Source organism: Cavia porcellus, unplaced genomic scaffold (genome assembly GCF_034190915.1).
Source record: "Cavia porcellus strain 051 isolate PalLab524CR breed Dunkin Hartley unplaced genomic scaffold, mCavPor4.1 scaffold_16, whole genome shotgun sequence".
In the NCBI taxonomy this organism is placed as follows: Eukaryota; Metazoa; Chordata; class Mammalia; order Rodentia; family Caviidae; genus Cavia; species Cavia porcellus.
The window spans coordinates 55,641,855-55,667,580 of NW_026947499.1; the positions used below are offsets into that span (position 1 = coordinate 55,641,855).

General features: G+C 40.8%; 3 protein-coding genes across 5 annotated transcripts in view; 2 read left to right on the forward strand and 1 right to left on the reverse strand.

Moving 5' to 3' along the window:
* Positions 1-21,225, reverse strand: part of Xpo6 (exportin 6) — a 140,813-nt gene extending 119,588 nt beyond the window's left edge. For 2 of the 3 annotated variants that reach the window (XR_010039888.1, XM_005007543.4), the window contains exon 1: positions 20,585-21,225. Coding sequence is in view for 2 of the 3 variants with exons in the window: in XM_005007543.4 (XP_005007600.1) it covers positions 20,585-20,587 (3 nt within the window). In the remaining variant the exon portion in view is untranslated. The remainder of the gene's footprint in view (positions 1-20,584) is intronic. The other variant, XM_003478218.5, reaches the window with a different exon arrangement.
* LOC100724240 (cytochrome c-like) lies at positions 4,413-4,730 on the forward strand. The gene has a single exon (XM_003477827.3). It carries the CDS (start codon positions 4,413-4,415, stop codon positions 4,728-4,730), a length of 318 nt encoding a protein of 105 aa, XP_003477875.1.
* A 948-nt stretch (positions 21,226-22,173) lies between the features above and the next one.
* On the forward strand, positions 22,174-23,855 carry LOC111753914 (protein AF1q-like). The gene has a single exon (XM_063226715.1). It carries the CDS (start codon positions 23,081-23,083, stop codon positions 23,288-23,290), a length of 210 nt encoding a protein of 69 aa, XP_063082785.1. The 5' UTR covers positions 22,174-23,080; the 3' UTR covers positions 23,291-23,855.
* Positions 23,856-25,726: the final 1,871 nt, after the last annotated feature.

The following is a 25,726-nucleotide window of genomic DNA, read 5'->3' on the forward strand; positions in this document are numbered from 1 at the left end:
TTTAACATGATTGGACACTGTATCCGTGTATATATACTGGTGCCACCCCTGGGGGGGAAGAAGAAGCCCGGAAGTAGAAGCCCAAAAGGAGCCGCGGGGAGCGGACCAGAGGAGGCTTCGGCTGGGAGCGATCCCAGGGCAGGCTGTACGGAGAAGGAAAATAAAAAAAAAGGTTGTCCACTGCCAGACTTTGTCGTGTGTCCTTCCTGCCGGCCAGGAGCGACATCGACACTTTGGAACCCTCTCTGGCTGTAGATGTCATCTTCAATATCATTCTGTTCTGTTTGTCTTTTTGAGATAGGGTCTTGCTATGCAGTTCAGGCTGGCCTTAGGCTCATTTTGTAGCCCAGGCTGGTTTTAAACTTCCAACAATCCTGCCTCAGCCTCTCAAGTGTTGCACCACACCTGGCTTCAATATCACTCTTCTTGTAATGGAAAAAAATCATTGTATTTCCTAAGATCTTATTTATCAGACGCTATCACAAACAAACTTACTTATCTGTTTTTTAGCTGGCTATTTTTTATAACACAAACAAACACATCTCACCGAAATCTCCAAAGCACATTCCAAATGAGGAATAATGTCTACACTTTTCTTGTATACTCCCAGCCATAAAATATGCTGCCATTTCATCATTTTTTACTCACTAATTTATGTCAGATGCCGATCACTAAGGTCAAGCTTATCTTTGTCCCTATTTTAGGTTTCATCTCACTCCAAGGCTCTACAGCCCTTTATTCATTGACAAAATGATTAACCATTTCTAACTAAGGGCTGGGGACTCGGACTAAATATGCTTAATTATATTGTTGCCATAGATAATCAAATTTACAAATTACAATACATTCAATTCAAACTTTAATGTAATTCACCTTTTTGCTGTTGTTTGGTTTTCATGTTGGATTTATTTTCTGAGTCACAGTCTCACTGTACGTCCAAGCCAGCCTTGAACTCATTATGTAGCCTACACTGACCTCAAAACCCACCAAGTTCCTTCTCTGTCACCCTTCAAAGTGCTGAGACTACAAGTATGTGCCACCATGTCCATTTTTTTAAATACATCTTTTCTTATGCTATAGAAGATAATGATGCTACAGGGGACATGAAACTCAGTATAGTAGATAAATAATAAGGGGGCTGGGGATTTAGCTCAACAGTGTAAGCCCCTGCCTGGCATACTCAAGGTCATGAGTCCAATCCCTGGTACCAAAAATAATAATAATAAATAATAACGGGGCCAAAGGTTTAGCTAAGCCACACAAGCTCCTGTCTGGCAAGCACTAGGTTGCAAGTTCAATCCCTAGTACCCTAATAATAATAATAATAATAATAATAAGGGACCTGTCTACTATAAACACACAAAAGTAAAATCTAACTTGTAATAACTTCTACTATACTCATACAAAAAAACTTGAATAAAAGTAAGCCTTTTTAAGCCGGGCACGATGGCTCACGCCTGTAATCCCAGCACTCAGGAGGCTGAAGTGGGAGGATCGTTGCAAGTTCGAGACTAGCCTGGGCTGCAAAGTGAGCTCAAGGCCAGCCTGAACTGCACAGTGAGACTCTGTCTCAAAAAATAAAAAAAATAAAAAACTGGTACCCTTGGGCCTTTCTTATAATTTATCTTAAAATAGTTCTCTAAAATACAGAAAAATATTTTCAAAAGACATTAATTACATGTTATTTACCAAGGCAAAAAAGAGAACAATTTAAATGCGTAAGAATCTATATTAAAAACTCATACTACATGGCTGACATAAGTATTTATGAAACAATGATTTGAAAAATACTGCTATAACCGTAAAGGAAAAAAGAAATATTTACCGTGATTTCAACCATATTTAAAAAGTTAAAAAAAAAATTTATAGTAAATTTAAAAAAGACTAGAAGGAAACAAATCAAAACTATCATTAGTCATTAAATCTGATGGTAGTTGAAAGGTTCTTGCCCTAGTGTAAATTACTGTGTAATTAGGGTGGTGGTCTAACCTGGTAGAAGGCCAAAGCAGGAATACTTACCACTTCCTTCTTCTTCAGCCCTAATTGCAAATTCCCTTCCTGTTTCCGCACAAAGAAAATTTCAATCAGTTCCTTACAAGTCATCAATGTCTGCCCATGCGCCACTTCCAATCAGAGGTCATATAACCCTCTGCTGCTCTGTATCTGGTCAAAGGAGACAGCCCAACCACCAAAGCCCACCAAAGGGTTGTGTGCTCCTTTCCAATGTCCTCAGTAAACTTGTTCTTTTCATTTTGTATTTTTTGCTTCTCTATCGCGCCAGAAAACTCAACATTTTTGGTGCCATGACTAGGTTGGCAGAGCGTGTTAATTCCTGGCAGTCACTCCCAGTTTGAGCTCCCTGTCTCTGAACCACCTCTCCTTCCTCTGGGACCTTTTTATTTGCCACCAATAATCAGCATGCGACATGGACCCAGGAACAAATGCCTGCTGGCTGCTCAGTGGCCATCTACACCTCCCACTCCACATCCTTCTCAGTTTCAATCCCTATTTTCCTGCTTTGACAACAGGCTGGTCCCCAGGGACTAGTACATATTCATGTTCGTTTTTCCCCTTGTTGACCTATGTCAGAGTAACCATAAATTAGATTCCTTTTCCACTATTCTTATTTCAAGAGATCTCTATTAATTAACGTACAAAAAGGTTCACACTAATCTATTTATTATAGTTCAATTGGCAAAACATAATTGAATGTACTCTGATTTTGTAAGATGTTTGTCTATGTATCTGTTGTCTCTCTGTCCAGTCTGTTTATACTTTGCAGTTCATCTGCCCATGTTAGTCCATTTGTCTGCTCTGTAAACAGCTGTTTCTCTTTATTTGCGCTCAACAATCTTCTCTCTTTAAATTTTTTTTTTTTTTTTTTTGCATTTTCAAATCATTTGATCAAGGTTTACTTGGGTTATAGATTTAAAAAGTGTGCTTCCACCTAGGTTGCCAGCTGGTCAAAATGATGCTAAAACTGGTTAAACAAAATCCCTTGGAGTGAGAAGACATTGGGCAAGACTTCAACTGATAAATAAGAAAGTGGCCACCTGGTAACTTTAACCAGCTCTTATTCATTAATTAGAGGCCCCAATAATCTCCATAGCTTTATGGGAGAGACACTAACTAAAGTTACTATGACTAAGACAATTCATTGTTGCTGATCTTACAGAATATTGATCTTACGGAATATTCATGTCTTCAAATGTAAAATTAGGATTCTTTATAATGATAAACATTTTCTTTCAGATCCATGTATCTGCTTTTTTCTTATGCCAGGAGATTCAAGTCACCAACATGAAGCTACTAGTCAAATGATAATTTTTAAATAAAAATTTATGTAATATACACATGATATATGTGCCACTATACTCAGAGATGCTTAAATATTGAACCATCAAAACAATGTCACAAATTTCTTCAATGACATCCTATTAAAGGACATGTGTTTCAAAATGTAATCTCAAGGGGTTAGGGATTTAGCTCTGCGGCACAAGCACCTGCCTTGCAAGCAGGTGGTTGTGAGTTCGATACCCATTACCGATTAAAAAAAAATGTAATCTCAAAAATTAAAACCCCCATGGCTAACAGAAAATTGCAGTTTCATTTAATGTTCTACATTAAGCTTACTGTCTCTACTACACTATACTGTTATCAATCTTCTGGATGTTCAACAACTAAAATTTAAGAGATAATTTTTTATCTCCTTTTACTGAGATCCACCAGATCTTTAAAAAAAAGTTATAGGATGCATATTGAGGCCATAATTAACTATACTCAACAGGTCTCACCTGACACCACAGCTGATCTCTCTCCTCAGTAAAAAGGTAAAATTAATAAAACAGGCCATCTTCCAAATTCAGAAGGCATTAGACATTCTAACAGCACAGGAGATTCTTACACAATTGTAAAAACTAAATGTGTGTACGACAAATCAATGACACGTCAGTTTCTAAAATTCCCTGGACCTTATTCTTATCTTCCTTATGGGAAGCCATTACTAAAACTATACTCATAAATATCCTGTTGATTCTATCATTTGGCTCCCGCATACTTAATTGTTTCTTTGCCTTTTTCTTCTCTAGACTTAAAGCTGTGCACCTACCCAAGACGAAAATGCCTGCTTTCTATTGAGGGCCACTAGTTGAAAGCTCTGCAGAGCATCTCTGACTGCCATTCGAGAACTTCAACCCCTTTCAGCCTAAACGAAGCCAGATCGGTCATCACTCATTACCCCTTTGGCAGTTTGGGTTACTTCTTCAGAGAAAAAAAATGGTACATACAGCTGAGTCATTTAAAAATATTATAGGGGAGAGAGCAGAACGTCTGGCTTCTAAACTGGTACCTTCCTCATGGTATCTAGGAAAGAGCGGTGACCACTTGGCGCAGAAACCGCAGCAGGTTTAAAAATGGGTGATGTTGAGAAAGGCAAGAAGGTTTCTGTACAGAAAGGTGCTCAGTGCCACACTGTTGAGAAGGGAGGCAAGCACAAGACTGAACCGAATCTCCATAGTCTGTCTGGGAGGAAGGCAGGTCAGTCTCCTGGATTCTCTTACACACATGCCAACAAGAACAAAGGCATCAACTGGGGAGAGGATACACTGATGGAATATTTGGAGAATCCCAAGAAATACATCCCGGGAACAAAAGTGATCTTTGCTGGCATCAAGAAGAAGGGAGAAAAGGCAGACTTAATAGCTTACCTCAGAAAGGATACTAATGAGTAATAGTCACTGCCTTACTTATTACAGAACAGAAATGTCTCATAGCTTTTTTATGTGTAACATAATTAAATACATCTCATACACCAGAATTCGGATCATGAGTGGCTGGCAGAATATTTTTGTTGGACAGTCCTGATTTAAGTAAAATTGGCTTGTAATTAAATCAATATTTTTTTCAAGTTTTGACAGTAATTCCAGTTCTGTAAATACTATCACTGTTTTTCCTTTCTAAATACACGGTTGGACTTGATTAGTAACCTTTGACTTTTCACAAAGATTGAGAGTGTCATCTCAAAATCTATTCAAAGTTGGTTTTATATTTAGATTTATTTAACTGGTTAAACACTGGGGAAATCCTTTATTCTCAAAACCAAGCAAGACTCCCCTGTTTCAATTTGTGTTTATTAGCCTGTTAAAGGGAGTGGTTGAAGACAAGGAGCGGTGTCTGTATTTTTGGTCTTGACTATACCAATTTAATTAGAATTCCCTGTATCTAAAAAGTGCTGGCTTTTACTTACTAAAAGGCATCTTAGTATGGTGTATGTATAATACCAAATAAAGAATTTTTAACATTTCTCACATTTTATAGTTGATCTATAAGTTGAGGTCCTTTTAAAAGTTAGAATGAGGGGGCTGGGGATTTAGCTCAGCGGCATAAGCGCCTGCCTTGCAAGCAGGCAGGCATGAGTTCGATCCCTGGTACCGATAAAAAGGAAAAAGACAAAAATAAAATAAAATAAAAGTTAGAATGATATAATAGCAAGTTAGACTTGACTTTTGAATTCTTTAGGTCAGACTGAGTTATTATTCAGGATGGTATTTAAACAGCTATTTAAAAACACAAGACTGAAACTATTGTTGTATGTGTGATTGGTAGTGGTGCTTCCTGTCAGCTCATTAGTATTACTGGGGAAAGTACAACGTGAGGACAAATTTGTGTGTGACCATAATACTTAATTAAAAACAAAATCAAATCAATTAAAAAATATTATAGGGAATCAGACAAGGCTAGGGTCTCAAAGGACCCCGTTGTCTTGTGACATTGGAGGAGACAGATACCTCCTACTGTGGGCCAGATCCCAAGACAAAAGGCTAAACTTGGCCCTCAAGCCCCACAGGGACACCTTCTTAATATAGTTTTTCATGTTTTTTTCACAACAGAGGTAAAACTCAAAAGGAGGAAAAATAACAATTTGATCTTTTAGCAGTGCCACTTGGGGCTCTCAAACTGGTAAACCAAAGCAAGGCAGAGCAGCCAGAGCCCCTTCTAGATGATGCTTCCAGTATGGCAAAAAAAAACAATGGGAAAGAGAATGCCACCTCTGCAATTTCAAGGGCCATCAGAAGAGCAACTGTCCTAGCCACTAGGGAGTGGGTAAGCCGTCCTCTAACTCCTTGCCCTCATAGGAGATCTCAACAGCTCAGGATTCATCAATGGCTGATCAACTTCAAGGACTTGCCGCTAAAGATTGATAGGGCTCGGGGCCCACAGCCCCATTAAGGTATCATTTTCAAAGCCCAGAGTCTCACTAGAGGTCTCAGGTAAAACACTCTGTACTTGTAGATATGGAGGCCACGTATAGTGTTCTTCCTGAGTTTTCAGGATGTTATACTCTGTATAGTCTCTGTAGTGAGTGTTGACAGCCAATCTACACAGCCTCTTCAAACAGGGCCCATTCCATGCAGGTTCCAAACTCGTCTTCATCCATAGCTTTCTGGTAATTCCAACATGTCTCACATCCCTTCTCGGTAGGGATCTTCTCCAAAAGCTTAACTTCTCCTTTACCTTCTCCCTCTCCACAGCTCTCTACTCCAAACACCCTCACAGTACACTGCAAAACCATCCCCTCCCCTCCTTCTCCCCTTGTTGATCTAGTAATTTGAGATACCTCCAACCCCACCCACACTACCCATGCTACGCCTGTTTTAATTCATCTCAGGGATCCTTCAGTTTTTCCTTGCATTCTCCAATATCCTACAGCTCCCACACATTTACAGGGGCTTAAACCTATAATCAAGTGACTTTTAGACAATGGTTTTCTTAAACCACCCACTTACCCTACAATATTTCTCCCATTCTCCTGGGGTCCTATCATGTGGTACAAGACCTTAGGGTAATCAATGATGCTGTTACCCCAATTCACTCAGTGGTGCCAAACTCTTGTACTATGTTTTTTCATATCCCTCCCTCCACCACTCACTTCATAATCCTAGACCTTAAAGATGCCTTTTTTACCATCCCCCTACACCCTGATTGTCAGGATTCCTTTGTGTTTATGTAAACTGACCCAGACACTCTCAGGTCTCAACAACTGACTCACAACTGTCAACTTAGAACCTCTCCTCTGGGACACACACCCCCCTCCTTTCATCACTTGGCAGACACACCCCTGGCAGGTAGGACTGGCAGGTAGATTTTACATACATGCCCTGCCACAAAACTCTTAAATATCTTATCTTTGTCTGTACTTTTTCAGGATGGACAAAAGCCTTTCCCACAACCAGGGAGACTGCTGATATAGTTACTAAAGTCTCTACAAGAAACCATTCCAAGGTTTGGTCTAGTATCCAGTCAGATAATGGTCCAGCCTTTACTTCTCAGATCCCTCAACAGTACTACGATCAAAGTGGAATGGTCCCTACCTGGTCTTCCTTGAAACTTCAACGGTGGTCAAGGTTGCTGGACCGTCATCCTGGTTCCATGTCACTCAAGTTAAGTGGTGTCCTCCAAACTCTAACTCCCCTGACTCTAAACATCCTAAGTAGTCATCTCTCATCGCCTATCTCCCATCTCCATCTCACCAAGGCCCTACAGCCATAACTTTCAGACCACGTCATGTTTTGTTGTCCTATTTGGTTCCTAATCCCTTATATTCTATACATGAGACCCCTCTGGATCGAGGCTGTCCTATCACTTTATAGCGATGCTGCCACAGCCCTCCCTACCCTTCGTTTATAATTTCCCAAACATGATTGAACTGTCAGGCCTTACGTTTCTCTGCTTTCTATTCTCTCCAGCTCAAACCCCGTGGCCAAGAACAAGTCCTACTTACACTTTTACACTTTCAGATGGGAGAATAATTACCCTTCATAACTCGATCCCTCCCAATTCCACATTTATTTTTCAGATTCTTCCTCACCATGGCCCTAATGGAACAACACATTCAGATCAAGGGCACCTTTCCTTCTACCTCTCCTGGGTTCTTTAATTATGATAGTGACCTGCCTCCTCATGGCACTTTATCTTTTCATTTCTCCAATCTAGGATGTGAGCTTTTACTAACAAGAAACTCCTTGTCCTGGCTAAAACACCTGGTATCAGCTTCTACATGGGCATCAACCGTCATCCCATCAATCCCTAGACCCCAAAACAATGCCCCTGCCCAGCAGGACGTAGTAAGAGACAGTCTTCACCCTTTTTCTAACAATACAAAGAGGGGAATGAAAGGTTCTTGCCCTAATATAAATTACTGTACAATTATTGCGGTGGTCTAACATGGCAGAAGGCCAAAGCAGGATTGCTTACCACTTCCTCCTTCTTCAGCCCTAACTGCAACTCCCCTTCCTGTTTGCACACACAGAGAATTCCAATCAGTTCCTCACACGTCATCAATATCAGCTCCATGCCCCACTTCCAATTAGAGGTCATATAACCCTCTGCCTCTCCGTACCTGGTCGAAGGAAACAGCCCAGCTGCCATGGGTTGTGTGCTCCTTTCCATGTCCTCAATAAACATGTTCTTTTTGTTTTGTAATTTTTGCTTCTCTATCGTGCCAGAAAACTAACAGTAGTAATTTTTATCTTTTTAAAAGAATTATCAAATATTTTACAGAGCTAAAAATACAATCAAGAGCTCAAATACAATCAAGATAATAACCAAGCAAAATCAAGAGGTGACAGAGAAGATTTTGTAATTCTGTAAATAAATCAGGCTCTTATTGTCCAACAGTACTAAAATGAAAAAGGTACAAAGGCTGCTGAATTGATCACAAGTGTTACAAGGCATGGTTATTAAAATTACTATTACCTGTTTTTTTAAAATAAATCCATATAGGAATACCAAAAAATCCTTGAATCATTTTTAACAACTTTCATGTAAGTTTAAAATTACATCAAGCAAGCATAGTGGCCCACATCTAAAATTCCAGCACTCAGGAGGCTGAGGCAATAGGATCTCCACGAGTGCAAGGCCAACCCAGGATACACAGTGAGTTTGAGACAAGCCTGGATTACAGAGAGACCTTTCCTTAAAAATAAATTAAACTGAATAAACAAATTTTGATAGATAATTTGTCTCTATCAAAAACTAGAATGTAGAATGTTCATTACCAATTTCCTGGGCAAAGCCAAAGCCCAAAGTTCTCTTTTCTCTTAAATTGAACAAAAGCCTTTTCCTGGAGTAGTTGCCTTCACAGACATCACCTGTGTCAACTGATTAGTGGTCTTTTTCAACATTTAAAAGCTTTCATCCTGGTCATAAAAGGACCCAAACATATCAACTATTTCGCCAGTCCTCCTATGCCTGGAGCTTTATCAGACCAAACTCTCTGCCTGGGGCTTTGAAACCAATTTATGTATTACCACGCCCTGTAGGAAGTCTTCCCTGATACAGCAGACTCTGTATTTAAATGAAACTGTACTTAAGAAATTCTATTTCTGCATTTATCATCAACACTGTAGCCATATGCTAATCTTCACATCTCATCCGGGTTGTACTCTTCCAGAATTATAAGCTTTCAGAACTTCTATCTATCCCTTTCTATCCCTTACGTGCATAGCTGTAAACTAGATGAACTCCCAATTGTTTTGCAACTTCATTTTGTTTTTTCATTTGTGGTTTGGGGGTTTTTTGTTTGTTTTTGGAGGTGGAATTGAGACAGGGTCTCACTATGAACTTAAGACTGGCCTTGAAATCACTATCCAGCAATTTCTCAAAAAAGCTGGGATTGGAAGTCCCATTTGTTCCTGCTATTCCACTGCTAGGCATCTTCCCAGAAGAACTGAAAACATCATACCAGTGATATATGCGCACCTATGTTTATAGCAGCGCAATTTGTAATTGCTAGATCATGGAAACAATCCAAGTGTCCATCAACCGAGGAATGGATAAAAAAGCTGTGGTACTTCTATATAATGGAATACTACTCAGCTATAAAGAAGGATCACATTGAGGTATTTATCAATAAATGGGCACAGCTTGAAATCATACTCATAAGTGAACTAAATCAAACTCGCATCTGTGAACTCTGAATAGTTTCCCTAGTGTAGGAAATGAATCGAATATATAAAAGTACACGATAACCATGATTCCCCATTATATGGCCTTGAAGCCTTATAAAATTCTCACTCATTACTTGGAATGGCTTTATTCTGGGCTGTTTGATATCATGGCCGGTGATGCAATGAACAGCCACTTTGAAGAAAATAAGACATAATAACAGCTAGTGCTGATTTAATAACATCTTGTCTTAAAGCCGTACCAAACTATGGTTCTTCTGTCTCCATTGATTTTATTATGTTATAACTTGCTGGACTTTATCATATGTGGTAGTACAAACAAAATTGCTATAGGCAAAGAGATAATATTGAAACCATTGATCATTTTTTTTCTGTTAGCTGGTTCTAAATACTCTACAATGCTTTCATCCACTTGAATGGTATTACACAGTCTTGATATATTTGATGCTATAGCATATGAAGTTATATTCAAATATTTCAAAGAAAAAGACTCTATGGTAACTACTATTAAGTCGGGTTATTTGGTGGTGAAGCACTAGATTGCTGAAAGTGTTATGCTTTAACCTGTATGGTTATGTTGTTATGCCCCCTTTTATCTCATCCTCTCCCTTATTCATTAAAAAATCATTTAATTTTTAAAAAAAAAAGTATCAACCAATAAAAAATGCTCCTGGTTCTGTAGGGAAAAAGAAACCCTTTACAACTGTTGGGTAAAGAGTAGATTAGTATAAACACTGTGGAAATCAGTGTGGAGATTCCTCAAAAAATTAGGATTAGAGGTCCCATTCAACCCAGGTATTCCCCTTCTGTGTATCTTCCCAGAATGATTGAAAAACATCACACCACAGTGACATATGTAAAACCATAAGGTTCAAAATATACAATAGTCACTGTGAAATGGAAGGAAACTGTTTAATAAAAAGAAACTAAGATAGGAGAAAAGAGAAAGGAAAGAAGGGAAAAGAAAAAAGTGCAAGTTAGTTATACCATTAGTGTCACTTAGTTCACTGAATAGGAAAGGTTGTGCTAATATTGGTTAAAGTAATTTTTATGCCCATATTTTATACTTGAGTGACTAAAGATAATGTTGTGTAATTTATTAACAATTGTTACTTTTTCATTATTTTGTTGTGAAAATTTGTTTTACCTTTTCTTCTTAATATTAATAAATAAGGTAATAAAAAAAAAGAAAGGAAGAAATCACTATCCAGCCCAAGCTGGCCTTGAACTCATTGTGATCCAGCAAAACCAAAAAACAATGAGAGCTTAACCTGTGTAGTAGGAATGAGGAGTATGCCAGGGTCGGGATACAAATGTCAGCAAGAGCATCAAGGAGGCTGGCAGAGAGAGGCTGAAGGAGAAGAGGAAGCTAAAGATGACTCAGGCTTATGGTTAGCATATCTGATGGATAAGGTCATTAACAGAACTAGGGCATGGGGGAGGAGCACTACCCTAAAGGGAAGATGATGGATTTGGTTCAGACCTGATTAATTTGATGTCTACAGCATATTTAAGTGGATATCCCAACCCTCAGAGTAAGGTTAATTTCTGGTTCACATATTATAGCTAAAGCAAAGCAAAAAAAGACCAAGAGAGACTACACCAGGAATGGAATACTATCTTACGGAAGTCAAGAGAGCCAAGAAAAAAAATACTTCAAGAAAAGAAGTGGTGGCTCCCAAAGGCCCCCGAAGTAGATGGCATAAGAACAAAAAACAGACTATTTATATTGATTTCAGCACACTAAGCTTCCAGATGACGCTGAAAACTCAAGGCAAGTCAGACTGCCAGTTAACTCACTGTATATTTGAAAATAGTTAAAAGAATTTTTAATGTTCTCCCCAGAGAAAAGATAATTTAGGTAACATATATCATCATACACATGTATCAAAATATCACACTGTACTCCATAAATATGTAAAACTTTTTAGAGGGCTATCTTTTTGAGACAGGGTCTTGCTATGCAGTTCAGGCTGGCCTTGAGCTCACTTTGTAGCCCAGGTTGGTCTTGATCTTGCAATAATCCTCCTGCCTCAGCCTCCTGTGTGCTGGTATATAATTATTATAAGACTTCTAAAAAAAATCTTAAGATAAAATAAAAATACTAAGGTTTTTTTTAAAAAATCAGTTTAGCTGAGCATGGTGGCTCACGCCTATAATCCCGGGCAGGAGGACCACTGCAAGCTCAAGTGCAGCCTGGCTATATAAAAAAACAAAAAAAGAAAAGATGGCAGAGCTGTAAGCAGCAGAGAAAACTGCCTCTCTGAGTCACTGTTCAGATGCTGGAATGTAGCATCATGAGGAAGACAAGAAGAAGTGAGTCCCCAAAAGTCCCAGGAAAAATCTGAAGCTCACAGAGAGAGTGAAAAGAAAAACTTCAATGAAGAGAGTGGTAGCTGGCAGCGCCTTCACCCCGAGACAGACAAGCTGTTCGACCCTGGAGGCCTCTGCAGAGAGGCGGCAGTAGACATGGAGGACTGAACTGGTTGGCAGTAAGTGCAAAGGACTCCATCCTCCCCCAGGAGAGAGTGATTAGCTGGGAGCTATTTTGGAGTTGGCCAGATAAGCCCAGAACCCAGACCCAGAACTGCTGCTGGCTTCCTTCAGTAGCTTCTAGCTGGGCACAGACCCATGGAAACTGCTTGGACGGTGGTGAGCCCAGTGAGTCTGGTCTCAGGGCAGGCCTGCTGAGCTTATCTACTACTCCACCATAAAGCAACTGCTGGCTTGCTGGGTTAGAGTGGCTCAATTCAATTTGTAATACGGACTCTGTCTCCACAGGGTGTCTACTAGCAAAACCAGAGAAAATCCGAAAAGTAACTATTTGTTTTTCATTTTTGTGTTTGTTTGTTGTTGTTTAGTTTTTCTTTCCTCTTTCTCCTTCATTCTTTATATATAACAGTAGTTCCTAATCTCTTTGTGGATGTGGTTCTGTTCTGTTCTTCCTTATATCTTATATGAATCTCTCTTTTCCTTCGGTCTTCTGCACTAGTTCCCACAAATTGGTGTGATCCTCCTTTGTTCTCCAACCTTACTTGTAAATCTCTTTCTCTTCTTCCATTTCTCTATTTTCTCCTTAATCCATTTTAAATTTTAACCCCGAGGGAAAAACTGGCACATTATGAACTTATATATTGCATATAATTAACTGGTTTGTTTTATATTTTATTACATAATCACAAATCTAGTCCATACAGTTAAAAGTTGCAAATTAAGGGTTAGCTCAGTTTGTTGTTTTTGTTTTGTTTTGTTTTGTTTTGTCTTTTTCGTTGTTTTCTAGACTGTTTGACACTACTGGTACCACTACAGCCAAAACTGACATAATTGTTCTAAACAGCTGTTGGTCCTGATAATCCATGACTGAGATTACCTAAGGGTCACAGCAAATATGGTGGCACAGTGCCAAAGTACCAGGGGCTAGGCCAAACAAGCAACAACTTCTCATCTCTAACAAACTGAAGAGATAAGCTCTTCCGACAGACTCAAAACCCAAAACCCCGCTATTCCTGGAATATACCTCAGAGAAATAATCACCACCTAAGGGCCCCAAATATTAGCAATCAAGCAACCCATCATAGGCAACTTATAACAATCACTCCAGGAATTAAACTAAAAAAAGAGAGAAAAGAAAATGAGAAGACACTTAAGCAAAACGCAACTTCAGACATCTAGTTCATTAAAGGCAAATCCAGGAAGCAATGAGGGGGTACAGTCTGAAAGCTCCTCACCAGCTCTCTGAAGTGGAAACAATAAAGCAATTGAATGAGGCGCTGGAAAAAATGAAATCAGAAATAATCTCTCAGATAACTACAGAGATTACTTTTCTAAAAAGTTCAAATACTCTAATGCTGCACAAAAACTAGTACCATGCCCAATCCATTCTATGCAATGTTTTCTTAACTCTACACGTTTTCTGACCTTCTTCTCCTCTGAAATGTACTCTCTGCAACACTTGTTCATTCTAGCAGCTTCTTCCCTACCTAACCCGGCTTCAAGCACTGCAGACTTTACTGCCTTCCTGCTTCGCTCCAAGTCTACTAAGCTCTAGGCTCCTGGATACATCAGGGAATAAAACCAACATCTCTGGCTTTACAAAGCTACTGTTTCAGGAGTAGACAACAAAAACTTGACCTCATAACTAACAGTAAGCATAGAAAAGAAATTTTTTTAATTACAAATCCTACAACAAGAAATAAGGCAGGATGTGAGAGGGACTGAGCATTTTAAAGTGCGGTTATCAGTTTTTTGGGGTTTTGTAGGTTCTGTTTGATACTGGAGAATCAAACCATGGCTTAATACATGCTAGGTAAGCAATCTGCCAATGAACTACATACCCAGCCAGGGCATAAATAAGGTGATCAGGGTAAACCTCACTGGAAGATAACACTTGAGAAGGTTCCAAGGGTCACAATGACATCTAGAGGAAAGCACATTCCTAAGAGAGGCAACAGCAAGGCCAAAGCCCGGGGGCAGGGATGAGTCTACAAAGGGGGAAGAGCAGGAGGTCAGGATGAATGTTAACATGTGAGCTGGGAGAGTAACGGTTTGACAACTCTGACAAACAAGCTTGCATATTGAGAGGGCAACTGCACAAATGAGAACTGAAGCTGAGGAAAGACCTGGACACTAAGTTCTTTGCTGCTAGCTGGCCTGGAACAGTTCCCAAGTCTGAGGCCTGAGATTTTTAAAGAACAGTGAGATGGGGGGGGGGGGGGGGAGATAAAGCCCAAGGGTATGTCTCAGTGCCAAGACCAGTGAAACACTTACAGGAGGGACTGCTCAATTTATACGATGCTATTGGGCAAATAAAAAATGAGGACTAAGCTAACCACTGGATTTACCAACAGTGGAAGGAGAAACTGACAAATGAACTTAACAGAGAATGAAATAAAGAACTAGGGATCTAAAGGCCTGGGATTTAGCTCAACAGCATAAGCGCCTGCCTTGCAAGCAGGCAGTCGTGAGTTCGATCCCCAGTACCGATAAAAAGGAAAAAGACAAAAAAAAAAAAGAAAGAAAGAAAAAGAAATAAAGAACTCGAGCTCTGGTATAGATCTATCTATCCTAGAGTTCTATTCCAAAGGAGACAAAGAATGAAGCAGTACCTGCCAAGGAAAGCAGGAGTAAAGGTTTTTAAGAAGAGGAAAAAATAGCATGTTTGCACACCGAATGTTTGTATCCTAGTAAATTGTAAACACTACACAATATTTGTTCCTTCACTCAGTTGACACCTATTATCTTCTCTTATCTTTACTGAGATATATATATATATATATATATATATGAATGTATGTATGTATCTGATCTTTAACTATGTGCCAACAATTCTTTTTCCTCGCCTTCCTGACTCCAATATGCCTTCTGGAGAGCCTGCCCTAGCCCTTCTCCTCAGCCCAGCTCCCCTTAGATTTCTATCAATACATTCTTGTTATCAATGTACCTTATAACAATGTGGGGGGGGACACACGACACACAATGTTCCTGTGCATCTATGCATTCTACAGTCGCTCTTATCACAATCTCTTATATTTATCAGAATTTATGTATTATTTTGCCCACAAAACTGACTTCTCTGGGGATTAAATTTAGAAGTTCAAGCATTCTAAGCACAAATTCTGCCGGTGAGTTACATCCCTACAAGCCCTGATTCTTGAGCCAGAGTGCCTGGGTTTGAATCCCAGTTCTGCCACTTGGTGTGAACTTGGGAAGTTGCCTAACTTCTCAGTGCCTTGAATGTCATCATCTGTAAGATGGGAAATTAAAAGAGCTTCTATCCTTAGGCACTGTTTGGAAGAATAAATGAATTAATATTCATAAAATGCCTGGCATGCCCTAAGTTCTTTATATATTCATGATTATATATAATAGCCACAGCACCTAAGATTGATGACTTGAAAGCAAGACATCAATAATTATTTCATAAATGAATAAATGAGATACCAAAAGGCTCTGACTTATGGTAGAGATTTATTATATCACATTAATAGGTTTTCTTGTTTAGTGGGTAATTTCATCACTTGAACCATGTCACATACTATACTAATTTTTTCAAAAGCTGTTAAAGTCATTTCTTGGTATTTAACCGTCTCCCCAGATTATCTTTAACAATGACTGAAACACTGAACCTCTAGGTACTGATGGACTTTCCCTTGCAACTTCCTTGCACCACTATGGCTTCTTCATACCTCCACATGACAACGTACTTCTTCATACCTCCACATGACAACGTACAATACAATGCTGTGCATGCACAAGTTGAGAGCCCACTGTGTGAATGATATAATTGAAGGTCTGATTCTGTCTCAATTACAAGGATCACTCACTGTAGGTGACATTAAAAAAATAAGAAGCTCTTGTGAATCAATGAAATTTCTAAGCAACCAACAAAGAAATGCTAGTTTAAACAAGGATTCGATTTTGCACAAAATTTCCATATTAAGCACCCATTCATTCGATTTTTTTTGTAGCTATTTTGTGTTTTGGTTTGATTTTTTGTTGTTGTTTTTTGTTTTGAGACAGCGTCTCACTATGCAGTTCAAATTGGACTTGAGCTCACTTTGTAGTCCAGGTTGGTCTTGAACTTGTAATGATCCTCCTGCCTCTGCCTCCCAAGTGCTGCAATTACAGGCATGTGTCACCACGCATGGCAACTTATTCAAACTAAGCACAATTTTCAGTCATGGGAACCTTTTTTTTTTTTTTGGTATTTTTGAGATAGGGTCTCGCTATGCAGTTCAGGCTGGTCATGTGCTCACTTCGTAGCCCAGGCTAGTCTCAAACTTGCAATGATCCTTCTGCCTCACCCTCACGAGTGCTAGGATTACAGGTGTGTGCCATCACTCCTGGCTTACAGTCATGGGAACCTTTAACATACTATGCTACCATGGGTGTGCAACCCAAAATGATGACTTAATCAAATGGAGTTAGAGGGGCTGGGGATTTAGCTCAGCGGTATAAGCAAGTGTGCAAGTGTATGGTCATGAGTTTGAACCCCAGTACGATAAAAAAAATAAAAAATAAATTTTAAAAATGGAGTTATTAGAGTACAGCTAGCTACTGTAACCATTTATCTTTTTCAACTGGTTTTAAATGCAGAATCCTTCCTGCTAGGCAGGTAATTTAAAGAAAACTCCTGTACTTCCTATGCTCCACAACTACTTATCTTAGAACCAAACAAAGCAGTTGGATGACACTGATCATCCTTCCCAAGAGGTAGCACAATCTACAGCAAAGAGCTTTGAAGGAGAACGACCCTGGCTCCAAGGCAAGCTCCACCACTTGTTAAACAAGTATGCTATGGCAAGTCTGTCAATCTTCCCTCTGGTAATAATTGCAATAATGTAAACTAGTACAATCTGATGTGGTTAACTAATGCTGAAAGGCTAAGAAAAAGCAACAAATAAAAAGAAGATCAGAAATATTTAAGAAATGGGGGCTGGGGATTTAGCGCAGCGGCATAAGCACTTGCCTTGCAAGTGTGTGGTTGTGAGTTCGATCCCCAGTACCGATAAAAAAAGAAAAAAAGAAATGTTTAAGAAATGGTAAGTTTTTATCATGTTAGGTCATTTTCAAATCTTAATACTACTGACATTTTAAGAACATATTTTAAAAGGCTCAACTTTGAGCAAAATGACTGACAGAGACAGTACACAAGAGGCTACTCAGGAGGCTGAGGCACATGATTGCAAGTTTGAAGCCAGTCTGGGCAACTAAATAACAACCTATCTCAAAATAAAAATAATAAGGGCTGAAGATGTAGCACAATGGTAGAACATTTGCCTAGCACATGTGTGGCACAGGATTCAATCTCCGGTATCACAAAAACCAACAAAAACAGTTAAAATGTAAGTCAGGCTGGGCCTGTTGCCACGTAAATCCTAAACCCTCAGGAAGTTGTGCCAGGACTACTGTGAATCTGAGGGCAGCCTGGGCTACATAGTGAGTTCGAGGCCAGCCTGACATAAATGGTGAGATTTTGTCTCAAAAAACAAAACAAAAAAAGTAAGCCAGTAAAAAATGAGAAAGAATTTTTAGATTAAAAACAGAGTCCTGGTCCCATGAAAATTATTCTCCTCCTCTAAGACACAAACCAGGCAATGGCTTCCTGGCTATTATGTCAAAAAACAAACTTTTGACCCCAGAACAACTACCTACAAACCACCACTGTCAGTGACACCAAATAAACGTGATTAGGCAATCCTACTGACTGTATACCCGCTGTAGCCACCTGCCGTGAACCTACTAATTAAAAGGTTCAAAAACCTTGACCTAAAACTTCAAGAAAAAGTTTACCTGGAAGTCAGGAAGTCAACAACTCCAGTAATTTTTTGGTACTGAAGATTTGAACTCAAGACCTCACTCGTGGGTTTGTTTGGTTTTTTGGTTTTGACACAGTGTCACTAAATCGCAATGGGTTGCCTTAAACTTACATCCTCCTGCACCAGTTTCCTAACTAGCTGCTAGTACAGGTGTATGTCACACCTGGTTAACAATTACTCTAATGCTGACCGCAACTTAAATGAAACCTAAATACAAGGGTGCTTCGCAGCTCAGTGGATAACAAAGATCCTGTTCTAAGTACAATGAGGGGACAACTGTGTCTGACTTCTTCATCTGCACATCGTCCAAGGCAACACAGTGTACAGTGGCTATTCAAACTTCATTCAAAGATTTTTACACTCATAGTAGCAATATTCAGAACAGCCAAAAGGTGGAAACAACTCATATATCCACTGATGGGTGAATGGACAAAACAAAACATGGCATATACATACAGTGAAATTCAGGCTTAAAAAAGGAATTCTGGCACACCTTACAACATGGAGGAACCCTAAAAGTGAAATAAAGCCAGTCACAAAAAATCAAACACTGATGCCACATGAGATACCTTAAGTAGTCAGATTCATTGACATGAATCATAAAACAGTGATCACCAGAGTGGAGGTACTACTGAAAGAGGGGGAAAGGAGCTAATGCTGAAGGGCAGAGTTTCAGTTTGCGAAGATAAACATCTTCAGGAGATGGGATGGCCATGAGAATCACACAAAAACACGAAGGCGCATAATGACAACGAACTGCACAGTTAAAAACGATTAAAATGTTAGACTCTGTATATTTTACAATTTAAAAACCAAAAAGAATTTTAAACCATATTTAAAGAACAAAGCCCTGATAGAAGTGTTTTGAAATTTTTTTTTCTTTTTTCTTTTTTTTGTCTTTTTCCTTTTTATCGGTACCGGGGATCAAACTTTCGACTGCCTGCTTACAGTGCAGGCGCTTATGCCGCTGAGCTAAATCCCCAGCCCCAGTGTTTTGAAATTTTGTTGCAGTTTTGTCTTTTTCTTTTTATCCTTGAAATAAAATGAATTTTTTAAAAAAAATAGAGTACTTCCATCAGTCAGTAAACATTACATGTAGCTCATACCTTTGGCTTCTTCACAGAATTTCCATCTCCAGGCTGATGAGAAATGGGAAACTCAAAGAGCTTAACTGCTCTGCCACCCTACAGTCTAGGAATATATACAGTAAATCTGCACACTACATACAACATACAGAGTACAGATTATGCCACGCTATTCAGTATTAGTGGTGTATGTTATCCAGCTGGCAGAACAAGGTCAATGTCTTACATCCTCTTTCTATACCAGACTTAACACAGTCACAACACTCAAAAAGTTTTGAAAATTCCACTGGACTAAATGTGTCACAGAGGCTGTGACAGCAACTCTTTCTCTATCAGTAAGCTGGCAGACATAAAAGTGGGTGCCTTGAGGAAAACAATGCAGTCCTGGGGGTGTTCAAACACAGGCCGGGCCACCGAGGACTCACTGTAGGATTCTCCTTATGTGCCAAGAGCCGGGGCAGACACAGATGCACTTTCACCTCAGTCCACTGCAATAGCCAGATTCAGCACGGGAACAACTACCAAAGCAAAGACAAAGGTTCTACCAACAGATGTGAGTACATAAAAAAACTAAGGGAGTCCGGAGTACCTATGCGCCCGGAAAATGAAGGAGGTATCTTTAGAAAAGGCTTCTAAGCTGAAAGGATGAATAGTTTTTCTGGCACTGCCACGGAAAAGACCAGCATATAACAGAAAAAATAACAGCCTGAGCACCCAAGGGATCCCATGCAGACTCAACTGCCATCGACAACTGCCAAGCAACATCTACACCGCCCACTCTCAATTTCTCCAGACATAAAATCTACAAGTTTGGGCGAGATGCCTTCCAAGAATCTGGTCACTAGGCCCTCTCGTGTCACAGTGCTCTGTACCTCAGTCTCCCACTTCCTTTCAGAGGATTAACACACGTTCATCACTTAGCACACAGCCTGCCACATAGTAAGCCCTCAGTAAATAAATGTGAGTTATTCTCAAGACAAGACCAGGGAAGCTAGCACCAGATGCAAGGGTTGTGCCTGCTGGTTTCCAGGCCCGAGACATCCCTGGGGGAGGGGAGCATACAGCGGGCGCACACCCTGCACGCATGTGCCACTGGCCAGGCTTGGCACGCGCCTCCCCCAGCCCTGGGGAGAAGCGATGGCTCAGCAGCCCCGCGGCCCACTCGCGGCCGCCCAGCAAGGCCCAGGGTGAAGGAAAGGGCTACGACCCCACTTACCATGCTGGCCGGGGAGGGGCGGCTCAGGTGAGCAGGATCTTGGGCTTCGGACACGGCGGGCTCGAACAGTTCAGGTCATGGTCCCAACAGGCTCGGGAAGTTCCCCGCCCATGCAAAGACGACTCCTTCCACACTCTGGACCCACGGGGACCCCTAAAAAGGGAACGGCCTCCCGGTCCGCCTCATCAGGGTCCCCAGGGACAACACATCCACAACCCCCTTCCCCTGCCCAAGGAAACTGAAAAAGCAGGAAATGGGGCTCGAAGGCCGGCGAGGCAGCTGCTCGGGACCCCCGCCCAGGCCCGACCCCCGAAAGGGAGGCGACGGGCCCAGGCAGGGGCTCCCCGGCCTCTGCGAGCCGCCCTGCGGCGGCGAGCCGGCCCGAGGCTCAGCGGGTGGAGGCTGGAGGGGCCTCGGAGGCGCGGCACGGCCCGGGTGACTGGCTCAGCTCAGAGGCCCGCGGACTCGCGCTGTCCTCACCGCCTCAGCCCTCTCGCCTGCCACCGCCCCAACTAGAGCATCCCTGCGCGCGCCCCTAGACCGCCCCGGAGCCGCCCGCTGTAGACGCGCGGAAGCCCCCAGCCAACAGTTCTAACGCGCCGGAAGTGGCGAGTGCCGGGCAGCACCCAGAGCGGCCGCCGGGCTCCGGCGCTGGAACCGGACCAATCCGGAATCGAGGGGGGGGCGGGAGCCGGGCAAGGGGCGGGGCCACAGCTGACGGCTCCCGCAGGCCGGGCGGCCCCCTAGGCCCCGCCCCCGGGCCAAGAGGCTTTGCGTCAGCGCGCGGCCATGTTGGTAAAGGGAATGGGGGCTGCCATGTTAGTAAAGTTAAGGTTTTTCTTTCGCTTCCTTCATTCATTCCTCAAATCTTTATCGTGTGGCTTTGAATTGACGCGCTATCGAACGGGAGTTTGATGGCTCAGAAATTATGCTCTCAAGGAGCTTATATTCATCCCATTCAACAAAAACTTTAGCTCTGCATTAGCCAGAAGTTGCTGTGGGTTCTAGGACTAGAAAATGCCAGGAACAAAGTGTGAACAATTTAGAGATCGGATTTTAATTGGCTTCATTTCAATTCCGGAGTCGGGCGGTACTTGAGCCATAAAATAGGTGCTCCAAATAGCAACCATTACTTTTAGAGATCAAAAGGGGGCTAAAGAAAGCAAAAATTCCTTCAAAGTTACTTTTCTTGTAAGGAGAAACAGGACAATAGAAAAAAATAACTGATAAACATTAGGTTACTTTTTTTAATCGCGCCCATTGAAACTGGCCTGTTTGAGAAATTTGGTTGTTGCCTTTCTAATCCTGATGATTCATAAAGTCAGATAAACAGTTCAAGCTTGATGGAGTGGAACTTTACCATGAGTGACTCCATTTTTATTTTTAGCCGGATTTGTTAGTGCAGGAGCCTAGTATAAAACAGTGGCCTCGTGTGTTTTTAATTTAACAAGAGGTACCCCTTACCCTGGGGAAGCAGATAAATGGCCATCGAACAAATGAATAAATTGTAGAAAGAAAAGATATGGCCAGAACAATCAGGGGTTTAGACAATGGAGAAGAGAGATGGACATGTTACCAGAGGACAAAGCCAAAGAAAGGAACAGCAACCACAAAGGCTCAAAGAGGATAAAGAACATAGTAGACTGTTCAGGTTCTCCATCTGTTTTATTATGGAAGTGTTGATTTTAAGAAATAGTGCCAGACTATTTGCGTTTTCTGAATATTGTTATTTTGACCTATCATGTCTTAGTTTTTATTTTGTTACTGTTTTACGCAGGGACTTGCCCTATATCATAAACTGACCTCCTCCTCCTCCTTTTTTTCTTTTGGTTTTTGTCTTTTGGGGAGATGTTTTTGTTTTGAGACAGGGTCTCACTAAGTAGTTCAGCTGGCCTTGAACTTGTAGCAATCCTCCTGCCTCCCAGTGCTGGGATTATAGGTTTGTGCCACCTCATGGGCTGGTTTTGGGTTGTTCTGAGACATAGTTTCATTATGCATTTCAGGCTGGCCTTGGACTGGCTATGTAGCCCAGGCTGGCCTCGAACTTCCAGCCATCCTCCTACTTCAGCCTCTCACGTGATGGGATTATAGGCATGTGCCACTGTGCCTGGCTGTTTGAGGGAAGAGGAGAAAGGAAGGTAAAGAATTAAGATGTGTTAGGTACATGAACCAACTCCCCATGATGCATGTAATCATTTTTGACTGCAAACATGTACCAATACAAAATTTAAAAATAAAAAAAATATTGAGTAAGTTTCTTAAGAGGACATACAGTGCAGGGAAAAGCAATCCAGCAGACGGAATCATTGAAGAAGCAAAAGTATGAGAAGACAAAGCCATCAGAGGCCCAACATCTTCCTTTTTCTCCAGCCCAGAGCAGACCCCAAGACCCTGGAGTGTTCCCTTCATCTTTGGAATATGCTAGGAATTCATTGATAACAAGAAACTGTGAAGGACCCTGTGAATAGCCAGGTCAGCTCCTTCCTTTTCTGAAGAATGCCCATTCTGGAACTGGATCTGCCTGAACTGGAAGGCCTAGATCTGTCTAGTACACCCACCTACAGGACCAAGGACAGTAGCACTGGCAGAAAGACGAGTCAGGAAACTAGAGCAGAGCAGGAGAAAAACCCTGAAGGTAACATCCTTAAGTACAGTACCTTCAACTTCTGGAGCACTCCATTGCCGGCATCCACTCATTTAAACTGAACTTACTCTAAGGCCAAGACTTCTCTTTCTCACCACTTTGCCCTCATTATCTTTCTGTCCCTTACCATTTTAATCTTATTATCTTCCCACTGTTGTGGTGGTGGTGCTGATGAGTCTGCCCGCTGTTTTATTTATTTGTGTATGTATTCTCTTTATAGACTCCATTCCTCTCAGAAGCCCTCAAACCATTAAGTAGGGGCTCAAGCAAAGGAATCACGGGAGCTCCATCACACTCCCACCCTGCGATTATCAACTTCAGAAAGTAGTGCTCATAGCCAGTCGTGATGGCTCACCCCTGTAATCCCAGCACTCGGGAGGCTGAGGCAGGAGGATTGTTGTGAGTTCTGAGACCAGTCTGGGCTGCAAAGTGAGCTCAAGGCCAGCCTGAACACATAAAGAGACCCTGTCTCAAAAAGACAAGAAAAAAAGAAAGAAAGAAAGTAGTCCTTATGAGGGCACTAAGGAGTAGTAAATAGTGCAAAATGGAAGGCTGGTTTTTTTTATTCCATTTTAATCGGCTTCAAAGACTGCCCAAACCTTCCAAATTTTTCTAGTAAATATAAGTATTTTTAAAGGGTTAACAAAAACCTTGCAAGTTTTAATTTGATACGACGTGCTACAAAACAAGATTTCTAAAAGGCTAAGACAGTAAGGCTCTTGCTTTTTCAATCCTGCTTCTTGCAATACATGATTTTCCCTCCAGGGAAACTGGAGTACTTAAAGGTATAAAGCAAGAGAAAACAATACCTCATGAAAAATGAAAATAGGGGAAAATACGAAATCATTTCAGAAATAGCTAAGGTTTTTCTTGGTCAGAAAAGTATACCTTTAGCCTATTCACTTTACAGCTTTGCTCCTAACTGGGTTGAAACCTTGCAGAGAAAAATCAAATTTCAAATCTTAATAAATCTTGCTGACTGCTGGGATAATTTGCAAAGTTTTGATTAAGTTTTCTAAAGGGGAGAGTGATTGGTCCTTAGTATTTTAGTCTTGCCGTGCTGCATTTGAACATAATACCAATCAGTGGACCTGAACCACCCACCCAGTTCTTCAGTTACTTTAAGACCATGAAATGAACAATTGCCATTTAACCTACACCTTGTCCCTACTTCTTACCAAAATTATTGCTGATTTCTGTTGCCATTTGCTTGTTTATTTAATAAAAACACTCATTCCCTCCAAAAATATTAAGAATATGTGGTGTTACAGCGGCAGTATATCAAATCTGAGGTTTTTTTCATGATGTTCTCTTGCATGCCAGTAATTTTGCCAACTTTGTTTTAGAGGACTAAAGAGCCATTTTTGTTAAAATTTGCTTATTCTTCTGTTTGTAAGTACCAACCAAAGGCTTTGTTAACTCCAGGCACACAGCAGTGGCATAAATAAATGACCCTCTGCTGTTTCTCATTTTCCTCACTTGTAAAAGCAGATAATAAATTGTTTGCAGTGTTACATACCTGTAATCCTAACAGTCTGGGAAGCTGAGGCAGGAGGTTTGGGAGTTGAAGCCCAGCCTGGACAATTTAGCAAGACATTGTCGCAAAATTTTAAAAAGGGGGCCCTGGGTATGATGTCACTCATCTGTAATCCTAGCATTCAGGAAGCTTGAGGATCACCTTAAGTTCAAGGCCAACTTAAACTAGATAGTAAGACCTTGTCTCCAAATTTAAAAAAAGAATTTAAAGGACGGGGATATTGCTCAATGTGAAGGTCCTGGGTATAATCCCCAGTTACAATCAATGCATGAATAAATAGGAAATAATGTCAGAAAGCAATCCCAAGCAATTGAGGTTGAGCCCAAGGATTACCTGTGCATATAGACTGGAGCAACCCAGTGATGCTCAAACTTGTGTGAATAAAAAATCACCTGGAGGGCATGTTTAACTCGGATTGCTCAGTCCCACTTGCAGTGGTTCTCATTCAGTAAAGAAACTGGGATGGGACCTAATTGCATTTCTAGCAAGTGATGCTCAAGAGCAGGACCATAGACCACATCTGAAAAATGACTGATATAACTCAGGTCAAGACAAAATTACAACAGATTAGTTTAAAGATGGGTTTCATTTGAGTTTCTAGACTCAGACAACATCTTATACCATAAAATAGAAGTGTTCAACGAAGTGAGATCAGAAAAGAATTAAGGAAAGCAAAATGAGAAAACAAAAAGCAGATCGATCATTTCTTATAAAGTTTAAAACAAGGTCGCTTACTTAACATGCCAACAAAAGCTTCCCTATAGGAGAATTTGGCTATCCCTTGCTCTCCTGGTATCTCAGAAAATTAGGTAAATAACTTAGTTTCCCCTTGGCGACTTGGAACTTCAGCATAAGTGACTCCATTTTGGTTTGGTATAAGGCTTAGAGCAGAAGCTCAGTCCAACCCAGTGGCTTCCTGAAAATTTTATTCAATACTCAATACCACAGAAAACCACAGTTT

Coding starts and splice junctions, on each gene's coding strand:
- LOC111753914 (XM_063226715.1), top strand. CDS start 23,081: ATGCCCATTCTGGAACTGGATCTGCCTGAACTGGAAGGCCTAGATCTG.
- LOC100724240 (XM_003477827.3), top strand. CDS start 4,413: ATGGGTGATGTTGAGAAAGGCAAGAAGGTTTCTGTACAGAAAGGTGCT.